The sequence below is a fragment of the Gigantopelta aegis genome, chromosome 14, assembly GCF_016097555.1.
Source record: "Gigantopelta aegis isolate Gae_Host chromosome 14, Gae_host_genome, whole genome shotgun sequence".
Classification (NCBI taxonomy): Eukaryota; Metazoa; Mollusca; class Gastropoda; order Neomphalida; family Peltospiridae; genus Gigantopelta; species Gigantopelta aegis.
The window spans coordinates 37490166-37510009 of NC_054712.1; the positions used below are offsets into that span (position 1 = coordinate 37490166).

The window sequence follows — 19844 nt, forward strand, 5'->3', positions numbered from 1 at the left end:
GCTTAGATTGACTAGACTACCTGGATTACAACTAAATTTTAAGGGTAGAATGATGGAAAGACATGGTAAAAAGGTTTCAGGTTAACATATTTTTCCCGAATATATGTATCATTCTTGCCCGAATTTGAGGTTCTGCTCCAACACTAGGGGGGAAGTTGCTCCTCCAGTGCCCCTATTTCGTACGCTTGTGCTGCATGTAGCTGTAGTACCAGTCCGAACAGTTGGTCCAGGAACCGTTTCACTCAGGCCGCTTGTTCCGCTATACACCCATGGCCCAAAATGGACAAAATCCAGCCAGAGGGCTTACCATTGAAAAGAACAAATTGTTTTAATTATTCCCCAATTACTAGAAGTCAATATGTGAACCACAACAAATGTCACAATTAGGAACTATAGTGGACCGTGATGACTGAACTCTCACCTAGAAGTTAACTGTGTAGTGAGACCTAACGCGACAGATGACTTACCATAGATGATTCGCTGATGGAGTCGAAACTCAAAATGTACAGCTGCACGCGAACTTTGGTTGGGAAATCTGAAGAAATATATAATACTTGTGATCAATACCGATTAAACAAAGAATAATGAATATTTAAAAGACAAATATGACGCATTCTGATAGGTTAACGCTCACAACATTATGACGTCATAAACAGACAACCTAGTAACGAAGCTACGTTCAGGTCACTCTTTGTTCCAAGATATAACGAAGGTATGGTAAGTACAACTATACTTTGGCGAATTTATCGCATACAAACTGGATTGGGTTTGTCATAGGCGTCAGAAGCGGAGATGGGGGAACGGGCGCTGCTGCCCTCAACTCAGAAGATAATGAATTCACTCCCCTCACCCCCACCATTGCAGTTGCTGTTATCTTCGGACATCTATGTTTGTATCTGGTCAATTGCTTTTAACATTGGTTCAGATAGAGGTTTTTAACAAAAAGATTTACAACAATGATCATATTAAATTTTAACAATATCAGCACTCACAAAAGTCCCCTATCGAGTTGAAGGGGGACGAGCGTTGCAAACCTTTACATGAGTGAAAGGTGTATAAAAATTACAAAATTTGCGTTGTGTAGGCCTAATTGTTAAAATGTTAAATGTAAAACAAATACTAAAGAAAGAAAGAAAAAACACGACAATGGTGTAAGCTGTTGACATTCAACTGTTTTGTCTGCGATAAATTCCGCCTATTAAAAGTATATATACATAATCTTGTACATCTTAATTGTGCATGTTTATGTATACAGTAGTTATTGAAAGTCTACTAACCATCTTCAAAGTTGGGTGGAATCCGTGAATCGTATTTCTGGGATAGAAGGGAGTTGAGCACGTCTTGTCTAAAAAAGAAATCGAATAGAAAGCCTTAAGATAATAATCAGACGCGGATCCAGGCACTGGCATAGCCAGGATTTTTTTTGGGGGGTGGGGGTGGGGGGGGGGGGGGCAACTCACACTATGTATGTATGTATGTATGTATGTATGTATGTACGTATGTATGATTTTATAAAATTTAATAGTTTAAAAAAAAAAGGTTTGTTTGGGAGGCATGGCACCCGTGTTCCCCCCCCCCCCCCCCACCACCACCACCACCACCACCACCCTCGCTCGCTACGCCAATGGATCCAGGTGGGGGTCGAGGTTGTCCCGACTCCCATCCACGCCTGCTGACGACCAATAAAAATCTGTTCCCACTTATTTAAAGTGCATTCACCACAAATATACAACTTGCATTTAACTAGTTGTATGTAAGAGTCCCCCTGCAAAACGTCCAGGATCCGTGTCTGAACATTGCACTGAAATTCGTACGGGCGAGATTTAGCTCCGTCAGTAGAGAGCTAATGTGAAATGCTTCAGTCATAAGGATCGAATCACCTCAGATAACCCATTTTCTTATTGCTTTTTATTCCGTCCCAATCTCTACAGTGTACCATAGCTGGTGTGTAAAAGGCCGTGGTATGTTCTGTCCTGTCTGTGGGGAAGCGTATATAGAAGATCACTAGCTGCTAATGGAAAAGAGTAAAAGGTTTCTTCTGAGACAACGAGTAAAAAAATTACCAAATATTCAACATGGATCCAATGGCCGATTATTAATAAATCAATGTCCTCTAGTGGTGTCGTTAAACAAAAACAAACTTTTTTCTCCTCAAATGCGTATCTGCAGCAATGACGATAGCACTGGAAGTATGTTTTGTTTAACGACACCACTAGAGCAGATTGATTTATTAATCGGCTATTGGGGGTCAAATATATGGTCATCTTGACAGTCATAGAGAGGAAACCCGGTACATTTTTTACATTAGTAGCAAGGGATCTTTTATATGCACCATCCCACAGACAGGAAAGCATATACCACGGCCTTTGATATACCAGTCGTGGTGCACTGGCTGGAACGAGAAATAGCCCAAATGGGTCCACCGACGGGGATCGATCCCAAACTTTACCACTGGGCTACTATACGTCCCGCCCAGCGATAGTACTATACCATACATCATGTCCATCTCGCCGAGTCAAAGCTCCATGCTTGCAACTGAAAAAATATCACTAACCTGTTATGCTGCATGCCATTCGTGAGATATGCGACAGAACTTGACATAAAGTGTTTGGGTTGAATCAGTGTATACGGCAATATCTCTGCTGTTTGACTGATTATTTCATGGCAGACAGCTTTGTAGTGGCAACTATTAGACTCAAGCTGTATCATTACCGGCCAAGCGCGAAGGCGAGCGATGCGAGCGATTATTTTAGAAATCATTGATTTCCATTGCTGCATCCTAACCACACGCGTGCGACGCGACATATAAATCTGTCGCGTCGCGCGCGTGCAGTTAGGATGCGGTAATGGAAATCAATGATTTCTAAAATAATCGCTCGCATCGCTCGCGTCGCTCGCGGCCGGTTAGGATACAGCTTAACCAGTTGCGCGGGTACTGTTAGGATGCGGCAATGGAAATCAATCATTTCTAAAATAATCGCTCGCGGCTGGTTAGGATAGAGCTTTAGAATACAGCTTTAGTTGACAGCGGAGACCATGTAGTTTGCAACTTGTTGACACTGAATACTTTTTTGTGTTAATTTCAGCCATGCAAAATGTAGAGCTTGTTTGTATAAAATGGGTGTACTCCGGCCAGGTTTAGTGGGTGTGTTTGTTTAAACCAATATCCTGGGAGAAGAGCTGGACAACAAGGGTTGTCCTTTTTAAGGGTATGTTTCCCTCAGACAGGCAAAATTGAAAACAAAAAATCCATGGCCCAACAAATATTAATAAAAGTGTTATAACCATTAACCGCTAACTGTGGTCTGTGGCCAGGTAACCGTACTTTTATGCGTAAACCATGTTCGTGTTATACAGTGAAACCCCTGTAACCCGGACCCCCTTGGGACCAATAAAAATGTCCTCTATTAAGAGGGATCCGGTTTAGAGGGGTACAGTTCTGTACTGGTATTTATAAATGAACTCTGTCCGGTTTTGAGGGAATTCCGGTTTACAGAGGGTTCAGTCTTGAGAGGATTCACTGTATACTAAACAACAAAGAAAACGCACCAATAAAATGTTCCCTTTTCATACTAATTTCCAATAGCTATATTGGAAAAAAATATTGTTTAACATCGGAGTACTGAACTCATTTAGAAACCAGTTTCTGACTTTTACTAGTTGTTTTTTTAATTCATCGTCCACAATGCTTGTATACAACGCTAAATTGCCCTGAAAACGCGCCTCTAGGCATCTTTATTTCCAGAACTATCTGGAAATTTCATTTCAACTTTGGGCGGAAGGTAGCCCAGTGGCAAAGCGTTCGTTTGATGCGAGGTCGGTCTAGGATCGATCCCCGTCGGTGGACCCATTGAGTTATTTCTCGTTCAAGCCAGTGCTCCACAACTGGTGTAACAAAGGCCGTGGTATGTACTATTCTGTCTGTGGGACAATGCATATAAAAGATCCCTTGCTGCTAATCGAAAAGAGTAGCCCATGAAGTGGCGACAGCGGGTTTCTTCTCTCAATATATGTGTGGTCCTTAACCATATTGCCGACGCCATATAACCGTAAATAAAAATGTGTTGAGTGTGTCGTTGAATAAAATATTTCCTTCCTTCCTTCCTTAATTTCAACTTATTTTCGTGCTTTTATCCAATTAAGGTTCAAGCACATTGTCCTGGGCACACACCTAAGCTATCTGGGCTATTTGTCCAGGATACTTGGTTAGTGGTTAGCGAGAGGGGACATGGTGTAGTGATCTTACACCTACCCATTGAATAGTTAAAACTCGCTCTGGGTGGGAGCCCGTACCGGGCTGCGAACCCTGCACCTACCAGCCTAATGTCCGATGGCTTAACCACGACACCACCGAGGCCGGTTTTCCGGGAAGCATGCCCCCGAACCTCTTTACACAAGGCGCTCCCTTTCAGAGCTCGACTTATAATTCTGACTTTGACAAACACAAGACAAAGTGCCTTTTTGAGATATCCATGACTCCCACCGTTACAAAATCCTGAATCCGCCCCTGTAGCAGGTTACTACGTGTTGATACAGTTTAGTCCGCAAGGTTTAGCCAAAGCAATATGTGTCTTTGTTGTTGTTATTTGTTTGTTTGTAGTAGTGTTGTTTGGATGGGGTTTTCTGTTTGGTTTGTTTTTTTTTTTTTTTTTTTTTTTTTTTGGGGGGGGGGGTTGTTGGTTGGTTTTGGGGGTTGGGGGTGTTGGGGGGTGTTTCTTCGAGGGTTTTGGGGTGTTTCTTTTTTTTCTTTTTTCTTTTTGGAGGGGGATGTTTGTTTTGTTTTGTGTTTTTCCGGGGGGGGGGGGGTGTTGTTGTTTTTTAGGGGGTGTTTCGGGGTGTTTTAAGGGTGTTGATGGGATGGGGTTTTTTGGGGGGAGTATTGTTGTTGTTGTTGTTGTTGATGTTGATGATGTTGTTGTTGTTGCTTTTGTTTTTCAAGTTATTTATTTTTTTAAACTTTCGTAAAACGTAACTGTCATGTTGGCCAACTCGGTCATGACAGCTGATAATCTGAGCCAGTCCTAGACTGGTGTTTATTTTCACAGAACAGCAGTAAACAATAACTGTATAATGGAGAGAAATGTCTTTCACTCCCCCCTGAATTCCGCGGCAAACATTTAAAAATTCCGCGGTAAAATTTGACATATTCTGCGGTAAAATTTGATGGATTCTGCAACATATAAAACTGAAAAATAACACTTAAAATTAAAACTAGATGTTCAAAATGTTACAGATTTATTTAAAAATCGCAAAAAAGCAGACGATTTATGTTTTAAGCAGACGGGTGCTTCCGGAAGATTGAATCATTAAAACTTGAAATGGAAACGATATGGGGAAAAAACCTCCTGTTTTTACGCTTACGGATTCTTTGTTAAATGTGATTTGTGATTAATAAATACTTAAATATTGTTGCTTAACATCACGATTCCAACAATCGATACTTATATGTTAATATAATTATTTTATATTAAATAGAATGGAATTGCTGAATCCTATTTCGTATTTGTGGAATCTGTCAAAATGTAATTACAACCCGTCTTCGTCGGTTTCCGTAACCTACGCACCGAGCAACGATCGGAACATCTCGCCACAATCCATTGCGCTCTATCTTGCGAGAATTTCCGATTCAATGACAGAAACTAAAGGCTGGTTCCAAACGCATGTTACGCAGACTAGTAACTGTGAGGCGGTTACTAGTCCAGCCTGTAATAACTTAAAAGAAAAGAAACAAATGATTTATGTTTCTGTTTATTACTGCATGGAAAGTAAACACTATTAAAATGCCATGTTTAATGTTACAATTCAGAAACATCGAACATTTTGCGGTGTTTAAGACAAATTCCACGGCCTAAAATTATGAATTCTGCACGTGTTCTGCACGAAAAGTGATTTTCCGCGGACGAACAACTATTCTGCACGATGGTGCAAATTCTGCAAAATTTTCCGCGTCCGCGGAATCGCGGAATTCAGGAGGGACTGGTCTTTAAACAGACTCTAGCTGTTGACCGATCCCATCTGTCATCATTAATAGAAAAACATATTGTTTAAACCGACAACAGATCTATATAGATTGAAAGGGGCTGCCTACTGATCACCAATATCGGGTTACTACGGTTTGATATATTATCGTGCTTATTTGTCTCGGTTCGATAAACGCTGAAACATTTATTCATGCTCGCCCGTTACGTCATTATGAAACCCTGACGAAGAAACGTTTATAATTGTTAGTCATAATTATTTGCAGGATTTCAGTGTTTGAATAACAGGCCACCAACTCACTGTATTCCACTGAATTAGGGTCGGGACGTAGCCCAGTGGTACAGCGCTCGCTCGATGCGCGGTCGGTCTGGGATCGATCCCCGTCGGTGGGCCCATTGGGCTAAAAAAAAATTGTTTCAGCCAGTGCACCACGACTGGTATATCAAAGGCCGTGGTATGTACTATCCTGCCTGTGGGAAGTGCAAATAAAAGATCCCTTGCTGCTAATCGGAAAGAGTAGCCCATGTAGTGGCGAGAGCGGGTTTTTTCTCAAACTCTGTGTGGTCCTTAACCATGTGTCTGACGCCATATAACCGTAAATAAAATGTGTTGAGTGCGTCGTTAAATAAAACATTTCTTTCTTTCTAGTGTTCACATTAGATGAAGAGGACAAATTTCATTTTATTCTTATTTGCAGTTTATTCTCAGAGTTAAGACGCAAATTTATTAAACCCTATTATTGGAAACATCCTTCTGTTTTTAAGCTAATTCAACTTCTAATTGTCCAATATGTTAAAGAACTTAGAAACTTGGGAAAATTCTTATTTAATGCCTGTGAAGCTCGAATTTTTTTTGTTTAATAATGCTTACCTATAATTTTTCCTATTGTGATATATATATTAACTATAATCTACAAATCTATTTCAATTTAAATCTGTGCCTGCATTAATAATAATTTGTCCATCCAGAAACAATATTCTATTTTTGTTTCTTTAGTGTATTTTACGATATTCAGTAATAACAAATACTAACTCTGTCCATCCATATTAATGTTTTTGTTGTTTTTTTCTGCCAAATTATTATATTATATAGCGTTTACAATTATTGCCACCATGTTTCAACTGTACAAACATTGTGTACGCCTATAAACAGAGGTTTTGGGCTGATAAACAAAACAATACAATACAATAGTGTTGTCGTTAAGCAAAACAAACCTGGTTTAAGAGTTGGTCTTTTTCAAGTTTTGGCAGGCGAGTATGCAGTGAGAATGTTATGGAAGACACCCCCTGCTCCAAGCACTTTTTAATGTACTTTTCTGGGGGAGTATGACCTGACCATTCTATTCTCTTGAACCGTCCTTGTTTAAAAGTACAAATTCCTCTCAACTATCATGTTTCAGCCAGTACACCACAACTGGCATATCCAAGGCAGTAGTATGTGTTATCCTGTCTGTGGGATGGTGCATATATAAAAAAAAAAAAAATAGAAAGAAATGTTTTATTTAACGACGCAATCAACACATTTTATTTACGGTTATATGGCATCGGTGGTGCATATAAAAGATCCCTTGCTACTAATAGAAAACAATTGTAGCGGGTTTCCTCTCCAAGACTATATGTTAAAAATTACCAAATGTTTGACACCCAATAACCGGGGGCGGTACGTATCTCAGTGGTAAAGCGTTCGCTTGATGCGCGGTCGGTCTAGGATCGATTCCCGTCTGTGGCCCCATTGGGCTATTTCTCGTTTCAGCCAGTGCTCCACAACTGGTGTAACAAAGGCTGTGGTATGTACTATCCTGTTTGTGGGATGGTGCATATAAAAGAGCCGTTGCTGCTAATCGAAAAGGGTAGCCCACGAAGTGGCGATAGCGGGTTTACTACTCTCTCAATATCTGTGTGGTCCTTAGCCATATGTCCGAAGCAATATAACCGTAAATAAAATGTGATGAGTGCGTCGTTAAATAAAACATTTCCTTCCTACCCAGTAACCGATTATTAATAAATCAATGTGCTTTAGTGGTGTTGATAAACAAAACAAACTTTAACCTTTTACCATGATTGTCAAAAATGGGCGATATATAGCCCAGTGGTAAAGCTCTCGCCTGATGCGCGGTCGGTCTGGGATCCATCCCCGTTGGTTGGCTCCTTGGGCTATTTTTTTTGTTCAAACCAGTGCACCACGACTGGTATATCAAAGGCCGTGGTATTTGCTATCATGTCTCTGTGGGATGATCCATATAAAAGACCCCTTGCTACTAATGAAAAAAAAGAGTAGGTTTTCTCTCTGAGATTGTACGTCAAAAATTAACAAATGGTTAACGTCGAAAATCCCTTTTATATACTATTAGATGATTTATGTATAATGCTTTATATATATATATATATATATATATATATATATATATATATATATATATATATATATCTTATTGTTGTATTGGTGTCGTTATTGTTTTAACTGTACTATATTGGGTTGTTTACTTTATTTGTCTTTTAGATACTTTTACCGAATCGTCTGACTCTCATAACTCATCGTCGGTGGCCCCATTGGGTTATTTCTCGTTCCAGCCAGTGCACCACGACTGGCATATCAAAGGCAGTGGTATGTACTACCCTGTCTGTGGGATGGTGCATATAAAAGAACTCTTGCTGCTAATCGAAAAGCGTAGCCCATGAAGTGGCGACAGCGGGTTTCCTCTCTCAATATCTGTGTGATCCTTAACCATATGTCTGCCACCATATAACCGTAAATAAATGTGTTGAGTGCGTCGTTAAATAAAACATTTCCTGTCTGCCATATAACCGTAAATAAAATGTGTTGAGTGCGTGGTTAAATAAAACATTTCTTTCTTTCTTTCTCATAAGTCAGTACAGAGCGGCAAATTATGATTTTATCTTTTATGTTGCTTGTATTTATATGCTACATTTTATTCTATTGTAATGAGGTGAGACTTGTAACAAAGTATCTGTCTGTCCATGGTAATAAATCAATGTGCACTAGTAGTGTCGTTATACAAAACTTTTCCTGTCTACTAAACGTTTTCTGAACGACTTTACCATGATTCTCAAAAACAAAATACAAAATACATGTATTATAGGGGCTCGTCAAAACACGAGACCATTACATCATTTTCCCATGCACGTGTGTTGAGGCCCATTTTGTAATAAACGACCCATTTTGTAATATGTACCCATTTTGTAATAAAAAACGACCCATTTTGTAATATGTACCCATTTTGTAATAAAAAACGACCCATTCTGTATTAAACGTAGGTACCCATTTTGTAATAAAATCGGACCCATTTTGTAATAATAAATAGGTGCCCATTTTGTAATAAAAAAATGCCCATTCTGTAATAAAGGCTTAAAACGTCAGATTACAACATAGGTATAGGCCTTTGTTTAATATATACAAAGTGAAATAATATTAAACTTTGTGTTTAGATTTATTTCGATGGTCGATGGTTCGCCTGGGATACGAAATTTCTAACGCTAACCCCCTAAATATACATTGTTTTCTTGTTCCAACCAGTGCTATTCGGTTGGGGTATGAAGAACCAAGTATGTTCTACAGCTGTGTATCAAAAATAGTAGCTTGTGTGGGTAGTCTGTATCATAATTATCGGAACAGCAACAGCTGATTAAAATACTTTGTGATGTTAAAGAAGCATACATTAAAGATTTAATTAATATTGATAAGTATATTAGTTTGGCATAAAAATTATAAGTTAAGGCACTCTCTTGTCTAAAAGCATACTAGTTGTGACTTTTCTTTTATACTGTTTGTGAATGTAATACTTTTATGCATGTAGGTAACATTTAGTTTATATATTTCATTGTATTATTACCTAACATGAAAACCAAAAGCGTGTAATTGATGAATATAATAATTGAATTCTCTTGTGCGTTTATACATACTGTGTATATATGCTGTGCTGATAAGCTTACAGCTTAAAGCAATAAAATAATTGAATTGAAACACATATACATTTAAAACAGGAGATGATTATTTTGTCGTGCATTGATTATACTCTCCGTATGGATGAAAATTTGGATCCTAGCTAAAATAATACAAAGGTGAATGAATACATATGCACAATCCAATGAATGCATATGTAAGCTGCACATTTTTGTACCCCAGCCCTTGAATTCTCCTTAATTTGAATCAGTTTACTTTTAACTAAATGTTGTTTATTCGTACTATAGATTACACATCAATTTTCTTTTTTCAGATCCTTTGATAAAGTAGCCGCTAAAGCAGCAAGTTGAAAACATAATATTTTGATGTTCCTTTCTGAACATGTTGATTGAAGGACGGTTTCTTTTGAAAACGCGAGCACACCAGGATGAAAGACAAAAAATATTGAAACCTAATTTCTTTGTACTTGATTATTTCTTTTCATTTGTTTTAGGATTCGTCGTCATTGTAAACATGTTAACTTGGTTATTCTGTAATATTATTACACTGTATATATTTAAAATGTACATAGAAGTTTAGAAAGAAATATATATATATATTGCCGGTAACCATATATATATATATATATATATATATATAATATATATATATATATATATATATATATATATATATATATACCTAATATTGCCGGTAACCATAACAAAAGAAGAATAAGAATAAGAAAGGCAGGTGTGGATATATATATATATATATATATATATATATATATATATATATATATATATATATGCATTCAAGACCGCATATGAGCACATAGTCAGGCGACAAATTAAAGTACAGTGTAAGCGGTAAATCGGTTAATGTACAGTACCTGTACACAATAATTGTAGAATTAACTTCCACAACCATCGGCTGAATGATCACATGTGTTTTATGTGTATTGTTCACTTTCTCGTGGTGGGTGGGGGATGGGGTAGGGCGGCTGGGGTGAGTGGGGAGGGAGTGTCAGTGGGAAATCACTTTTGACGGATACTAGTTTAAGATACGGCTTTTACAACACATAAATGTAGGTTACTTTCTCTTACACATATCTACACTTAGATTATAATGTAACAGTCGTGGCGTAATGGGGGGGGGGGGGGGGGAGGAACTGGTTGGAACGGCAAAAAGCCCAATTGACGTGTTCACCGAGAAGGTTCTATCCTGTTACCCAAGTCCCCCAGGCGAACGTTCAACCGATTAAGCTAGATCCCGCCCCGATCATGATAGATAATACCACACGATGGGTATTTTATATGCACTTTTCCATAGTCAGGATAGTACATACCAGGGCTTTTAGTATACCAGTTTTAGGGTACTGGTTGGAACAGACAAAAAACCCAATTTGTGTGTCTACAGAAGTTCGATCCTGCGACACAAGCACCTCAAGCGAGCGGTCTGGAGTAATGGATGAACGGAAAAACTGAATAGGTTCACTTACAGAATCAACCTTAAGACATATTCGTACCCCTGACGAACTCCCAACCACTGAAAAAAATCTAAACACAAAGTTTAAAATTATTTCAATTTGTATATATTTAACATCTATGTCGTATTCTGACGTTTTAAGCCTTTATTACAGAATGGAAATTTTTTTTATTACAAAATGGGTACCTATTTTTTATTACAAAATGGGTCCGATTTTATTACAAAATGGGTACCTATGTTTATTACAGAATGGGTCGTTTTTTATTACAAAATGGGTACTTATTACAAAATGGGTCGTTTTTTATTACAAAATGGGTACATATTACAAAATTGGTCGTTTATTACAAAATGGGCCTCAACACACGTGATAAACATTAATGCATGCGATACACATTAATACCCTGTTGGTTTAGCTAATGGATTTGCGTGTGTCAAGTGAGGCAAAACGTGCGATGAATGTTTTTACTGTAGCACATATTTCCGTGATCGATAGGCGATAATGGCGGCCAGGGAATAGAATAATATAATCCTCAAAGAATGAAAGGTTAACTCAGCCGATTAGCATTCTGTTTTATTTATTTATTTTGTATTTATTTATTTATTTATTATGTATTTATTTTATTTTATTTTATTTTTGTCATGTTTTGTTGTTGTTGTTTTTTGTTTGTTTGTTTGTTTGTTTTTTGTTTTGTTTTTTTGTTTTTTTTTGGGGGGTTTTTTGGGGGGGTTGGGTTTTTGTCATTTTGTTAATATAAATTAAGGACCGAATCACTGGCGTAGCCAAGATTTTATATGGGGGGTTCGGGTGGGGGCAATCCACACTATGTATCGGGGTTTTTTCAAATTTAATGCAGTAAAAAAAAAAAATTGGGGAGGTGAATTTCCCCCGTGTCCCCCACTCTCGCTACGCCACTGGATAGAAAAAAATGTTATTTTTTTATTTAACGACGCAATCAACACATTTTATTTTCGGTTATATGGCGTCAGACATATGGTTAAGGACCACACACACATACTGAGAGAGGGAACCCGCTGTCGCCACTTCATGAGCACCATCCCACAGACAGGGTAGTACATATCACGGTATTTGATATATCAGTCGTGGTGCACTAGCTGGAACGAGAAATAGCCCAATGAGTCCACCGACGGGGATCGATCCTGGACCGACCGCGCATCAAGCGAACGCTTTACCATTGGACTACCCCCCCCCCCCCCCCCCCCCCCCCCACACACACACCACTGGACAGAATGCACATGAAGGATAGGTCTCGTGGTGGCGGTGTTTGACATGCGGAACTCAATAAAACGATTTTGGGCAGTGTACTGGAAAACGTTCATTATCAAAATGTACTCAAGAGAGAAAAGATGATATTGTTGTTTTATAAATATTGGCAGAAGCTGCATTTAAAAAAAATATATATATTTCCTGGTAATTGGAAATTGCAGCTTATGTAACAGAAGTGGGTTTTATATTTTATTTCCATAGAGCCGAGGTACATATTGTATGACCTTTCATATGCTCCCCAATATATACTGACAATAATTTTGAAAATAGTAAGGGACCTTTAACCCTCTGGTGTTTTTTAACATTTTTATTTTAAATATAACTACCAGAAATTGTCTTGCGTGACTCAAACTGGAATTTTGTTAATAATAAAAAAATATATTTAATGGACATTGCTTTAACTTTGAGAATTAAACAAACAGTTTTCATTTGCTTTTTGTTAAAATTTAATTTTTTTAAATCTGCAAGTGAAATTCATTGGGTTTTTTTATGGGGGGGGGGGGGGGGGGGGGGGGGGGGGTTATGGGGTTTTTTTTATATTTTGTTTTCTTTCGCTTTTTATTTTTGGTGGACGTTTCTTTGGGGGGTTGGGTGTTGTTGTTTTGTTTTTTGTTTTGTTGTTGGTTTGGGGGGTGGGTGGGTTGCTGTTGTTTTTTGTTGTTGTTTTTTGCCGGGGTGTTAGATGTGTGTGGGAGAGTTCTTGTTGGTTTTGTTGGTGTTTTGTTTTGCTGGGTTTTTTTTGTTTTGTTCTTGTTATTGTTGATTATTTATTTCATTTTACTTTACTTTTTTGCTTATATCCTTGGCACACACACGTCAGCTAACTGACGTCTGTCCAGCACAGTTGGTAAATGGTTAGTGGTTAGTGAGGGAGAAGTCAGTGTTGTGGTTTTACACGTCCAGAATGAAAGAAAAAAAGAAAGAAGTGTTTTATTTAACGACGCACTCAACACATTTTATTTACGGTTATATGGCGTCAGACATATGGTTAAGGGCCACACAGATTTTGAGAGGAAACCCGCTGTCGCCACATAGGCTACTTTTTTACGACAGGCAGCAAGGGATCTTTTATTTGCGCTTCCCACAGGCAGGATAGCACAAACCATGGCCTTTGTTGAACCAGTTATGGATCACTGGTCGGTGCAAGTGGTTTACACCTACCCATTGAGCCTTGCAGAGCATTCACTCAGGGTTTGGAGTCGGTATCTGGATTAAAAAACCCATGCCTCGACTGGGATCCGAACCCAGTACCTACCAGCCTGTAGACCGATGGCCTACCACGACGCCACCGAGGCCGGTCACGTCCAGAATGAGTCCTTAAAACTCTCTCTTTCTGGGTGGGAGCCGGTATCGCGAAACAAACCCAGTACCTGCTAGCCTTAAAATCATACTCAAGTTTCAAACCGTTGGTTAGTCTGGTTAATCTACGAACGTGTAGTAACACGTATAGAATATAGTTCTAATGGAATGAAACATGTAATGATGTTAAAACGGAAGGAAGGAAATGTTTTATTTAACGACGCACGCAACACATTTTATTTACGGTTATATGGCGGCAGACATATGGTTAAGGACCACACATATATTGAGAGAGGAAACCCGCTGTCGCCACTTCATGGGCTACTCTTTTCGATTAGCAGCAAGGGATATTTTATATGCACCATCCCAAAATCGAGATTGACACCATCCCACAGAATTTTTTTTATCTCAATAACAAAATCAAAGTAATGTCTAATGTTAATGATCAAAAAGCGGCTCTACTAGTGAAAACTACGTTGTAGTGTTTAAAAACCAGGATCTGTCGCGTTAATGCCTCTGCCTCAGGTAGTTATCATTGTGTAGTACATCCGGGAGCAGTGTTATACCTGTGGCAGACCATTATTGTGATACAGTGCGCACGTGGCGTGACGGAGCGGTGCGCTGTGACCACCAGCCTCGGTGGTGTCGTGGTTAAGCCATCAGACATAAGGCTAGAAGGTACTGGGTTCGAGGGATGCCAAGAGGGATGCGAGCCCAGTGGTAAAGCGCTCGCCTGATGTGCGGTCGGTCTAGATCAATCCCCGTCGGTGGGATCATTGGGCTATTTCTCGTTCCAACCAGTACCATTAATTATTTTTTTTAATTGGTTGGAGCCCATACTTACAAAACTTTAAAGGAGCCATATTGAGTTTGCAAACACTGTAATATATTTTCAGATAATAAATAATGTTTAACAACTACTTTATTGTTTAGAATATCAGTTTCTGTATGTCGAATGTATTTGTGGGCGTCCTATTGTTTGTTGTAACTCGAATTTCATCTTACTTAATATAAATTGTCTTTACGTACGTACGATATTGTGTGAAGGTAAAATATAATTTCGGCTACGAAAAACATTAGGATAACAAGAAACCTTTTGTATATAACGTCACTGACAGTTTAAACAAGAAAATGTATTTATTAATATGCAAATTTTCTCTTTCTAGCCAGTGCACCACGACTGGTACATCAAATGCCGTGGTATGTGGTATCCTGTCTGTGGGATAGTGCATATACAAATGTATCGAGTTTTCTCTCTTAGATTATATGTCACAATTACCAAATGTTTGACATCCAGTAACCGATGATTAAAAAATCAATGTGCTCTAGTGGTGTTGTTAAACAAAAACAAACTTTTATGTTGTCATTATAGTTGTTAAAAATATCGAAAACATGTTACAATTCCTATATTGTAAACTCAGGGCCGTCTCTTTACAGTAGGAACTCAGGCCTTCAGCAAAGTGATGCAATAGAATTACGCGTCGCTGACACTTTTCTGCGCCCCGCCTACATCACGGTATGTCTCCGGCATTAGACATTTATAATTGCAGCCAGCATGGCTCAGTATCGATGCGTGGCAATTTCTCTTTCAATTACAAACAATCAAGTATTTATACTAGTATTATTAGTCTTGCTATTTGTTTTGGCAATTACACACTCTCCGCAGCGTCGGTCTGTTAGGAAAACAATACAATGCAAAGTCATTGTCGAAGCCAGCATTTCATACTGGCACCACACACATGGGCAGAAAGGCGAGTGTGTAGGAAATTGTGCAGGGGTTTCTAGATTGTACAAAGCGAAATATTTAGGGATGGTCGGGTCATGCTCCCCCGGTAAAAACGTATTAAAAAGAAAATTTGCTTGGAGCAAACCCCCAAACCCCACTTCTGCACACGCGTGGTGGAGGCTGGTGGGGGAACCATACTGCCTATAAATCGTGTTATGAAACGACAAGAAAATATAACTGGGGGGGGGGGGGGGGGGGGGGGGGGGAATGTCCCCAATGGCCTCTCCATCCGCTACGCTAGTGAGCTAAGTTCACTGGGCGCATTCCTGACGTAGACTAATGGAAAAAAACGAAAACATATGTCACGTATTCGGTGTATGTTACATTACTGACATTAATTAGGTTGTAACCTCACGTACGACTCCACGTGTGTGTTATTAGTCAAGAATGTCAGATATAGTATACAGAGCACCTTGGTTATTGAGGGGGGGGGGGGGGGGGGGAGGGGCGAAACGTAGTCCAGTGGTAAAACACTCTCTTGGTGCGAGGTCGGCCAAGTATCGATCCCCGTCGGTGGGCCCATTGGGCTATTTCTCATTCCAGCCAGTTCACGACTACTGGCATATCAAAGGTCGTAGTATGTGTTATCACGTCTATGGGATGGTGCATATAAAAGATCCCTTGCCGCTAATCGAAAAGAGTAGCCCATGAAGTGGTGACAGCGGGTTTCCTCTCTCAATATCCTTCCTTCCTTGGTTACTGGCGTAGGAAGCGGAGGGGAGGGAGGCAAGGGAGGCATGTGCCCTCTCACTGTGTTTTTTATATATTTATAAATATATATATTTGTGTGTTTGACCCCTCCCCTCCCCCTTTACGGCACCTTCCTAAGCCCGTGTTGGTTTCAAATAGGTGCGTATCCAAGGAGAGGTTCTGGAGATGTGCGTGCTAAAAGTAGGGGTACTCTAATAAGAATTTATAATTGCCAAAATTGTAAGGTATATTAGCTGTGGGGAATGGTTATATGATAATAGTGAATTAATTGGGCAAACATTACAACCGGTAGTTCAGTATTACAGTAGGTTTTATGACCACCAAAGATCTTGAAGGACGATTGGGGTCAGAAGTGAAATTTAAAAGTTGACGTTTTTTATCAGTAAATCGCAAATTCAAACAATAAAAATGACTAAAAAGAAAACAATAACCACTGTATGATCAACACAATGAAAACGATTCACAGAAATAATGTTCCACATTGATTAATCGACCTTCCTGGAAATTGTCAAAATCGAGAATGACACCCCACGCACGTGTACGGGACAACTGCGTGATGCACTTGCAAACTTTCGGTGTGTTGTTAAATAGACCTGAACGTTCTTTACTAGGATGTCTGTGGTCAAAACGTATCTTCGGTCTAATAGTTGATATTAACATTTATATTTCAGGTTCCCTTACTTTTTTTTGAAGAGAATATTTTGGGTTATTACAATTATATTATGTTCAAAATGTCAACCAACTATGTAATTTTGGAGAGAGAGAGAGAGAGAGAGAGAGAGAGAGAGAGAGAGAGAGAGAGAGAGAGAGAGAGAGAGAGAGATGACAGGTTTTTTTTTTTTTGTTTTTTAATTATTTAACAACGCACTAAACACATTTATTTACGGTTATATGGCGTCAGACATATGGTTAAGGACCATACAGATATTAAGAGAGGAAACCCGCTGTCGCCACTTTATGGACTACTCTTTTCGATTAGCAGCAAGGGATATTTTATATGCACCATCCCACAGACAGGGTAGTACATACTACGACCTTTGATATACCAGTCGTGGTGCACTGACTGGAACGAGAAATAGCCCAGTGGGCCCACCGACGGGGATCGATCCCACGCCGATCGCGCATCGAGCGAGCGCTGTACCACTGGGTTACGTCCCGCCCCTAGTTGTGTTGGCGTGTTTGTGGGTGTGTCTTAGCTAGAGTACTTTGACTGTAAGAGAGCTAGACGGACATTTAGACGGTTATGGCGCTCTTGTTACATACCCCTGCGCGTGCTGTAACCTCACCGTGGTGCAGGGGTGTAACATTCTCTTTGAGAATGACCAATACAGCACAAATTGAAAGTTTGAGTAAAAGTCCGTATCTATCTGTGATATTTGTATTTTTGTACAGTTCTTTACACTGTTTTTATTTAAATCTTGAATTTTATATTGATGTTGATCATCACCTTATTTGTTTGCATTACCATAGTTTGACACCCAATAGCCGATGTATTTTTCGTGCTGGGGTGTCGTTACACATTCATTAATTCACTCTTGTTACATAGAGCGTCATAACCGTCCAAATGTCCGTCTAGCTCTCTTACAGAGTTCTCGGGCTAGGTGTATGTGCGTGCGTGTATGCGTGCGTGCGCGCGTGCATGCCTGTGTGTAATACGTAGACCAACAAACAAACTTACAACTTGTAATTCGGTATGAGAGAAAATAGCGAACTATTCATATTTACCTCTTTTGTTGAAATGACCAATTCGTTGTCATGATTGTCAGATTTAGCAGTCCGAGCACGGAACTCCCCATTTTAAAATGGTCCAACACAAACTGCAAATCACTAGTACTAGCACAGCCACCAGTTCACAGACTACTATCGCTACGTCGTGAAGATTTTTCGATATGAGCGAAAACAGTTCCAACAGATGCCACACGTGACCAGGTCAAAGTTCACCAACAGTTCTGGTGGAAGATTCTCTTGGGAAGATCATCCGTTGAGCCTTAATGGTATCCCCAGTACTGGCGTGCTTGAACTTCGATTCAGCGTATGTATCAAATTGTTTCTCCATGCCCTAATGAGTAAGCAAACAGTTTGTCATGAATTAGTTCGCTATTGGTCGCTTGTTTCACAAAGAATCCAATTTATTTAACACTACAAACAGTAGACGCATCGCATCTCCAATCCTCATCCATCACGAACATTTAGACAGCAGATAAATAAACTCGGGTACTGGCTCGCAACATAAGCTCTACAAGTGGAATGATTTTTTTTATAGTTCAACGTGAATAGTTTGTTTGCGCCGCCGAGGACAGAAACAAGTTGGCAGCCAACAAACTGCATCCAGCCGAGAGAGCCGGTGGATGATAAACCGACACGAGAAAATAATACCTCTGTGTGCAGTCGATTTTGTCACAAGCGCTCGTTAATGACTGACTGATTTCATTCTCGTTTCAACTCGATTATATCCAGTAAATGTTCAAGCACGCTGTCCAAGGCCCAAGCATCAGCTATCTGGACTGTTTATATTTATTTTTTCGTTGGAGAGAGAGATACGTCGGTGGATGTAGCACTGCAATACACCTCTGTAATGAAGCGTTAAACAGCGTTGGAGCCGCTACCGGTGTAAACCGAATACATGTCCGTACGAATAGTTATCCCCCGGACTCTGCCTCCTAGGAATACAAGTCCTAGGTCTAAAGTTTGTTTTGTTTAACGATACCATTAGAGAACATTAATTTATTAATCATCGTCTATTTGATGTCAAATATTTGGTAATTGTGACATATAGTCATAGAGATGAAATGATATAAGGTAGAAAATCAAGTTAACATGAAACAAGCATTCTGGGAGTTATGCTAAAGTAATACATGTCGAAAAACATCCGGAAAACTATATGTGGTAGAGACAGACAGACAGAGTGACAGACAGACATACAGACTGACCGACAGACAGACTGACAGAGTGACAGACATACTGACAGACAGACAGACATACTAATAGACAGACAGAAGGATGGAGACGAAACCTATAGTCCCCTCCGGTTGGACCAGAAGGGGACTAATAACAAAAAATGTGATTGCTTCTTTGGTTGCTGGCGCTGCTTTGCTAATCTAAAAGCAAATAATCATTTTAAAAATAATTTTGATGTGACGTATTTCAAATTTCTGTCACGTGAAAAACGCGTAAGCGTGCTTTAAAAAGTGAACATATTATAAAGTCGATTCTGCAAAGCTCGCAGACCGTTCGAATGTCTAGGGGGTATCGGAAATGAAATTCTAGCGGACATTATTCCAAAAAATTATTACGTATATATTCCATGTTCGAGAGTTATTACTAAATGTAATTTCTATAAATTCCCTCATGTTGTTGCTACAGTAAAACGTCGATCATTAGACTAACCCTAAT

At 39.3% G+C, this 19844-nt stretch overlaps 1 protein-coding gene across 1 annotated transcript in view; it reads right to left on the minus strand.

Annotated features, from left to right (window-relative positions):
- Nucleotides 1-19045, minus strand: part of LOC121388105 (glycine receptor subunit alpha-2-like) — a 46550-nt gene extending 27505 nt beyond the window's left edge. The window contains exons 1-3 of the mRNA XM_041519325.1: nucleotides 18177-19045; nucleotides 1278-1345; nucleotides 468-535 (exon numbers count right to left, since the gene is read on the minus strand). Of these exons, the coding sequence (XP_041375259.1) occupies nucleotides 468-535; nucleotides 1278-1345; nucleotides 18177-18247 (207 nt within the window). The 5' untranslated portion in view covers nucleotides 18248-19045. The remainder of the gene's footprint in view (nucleotides 1-467; nucleotides 536-1277; nucleotides 1346-18176) is intronic.
- Between the last annotated feature and the right edge of the window lie 799 nt (nucleotides 19046-19844).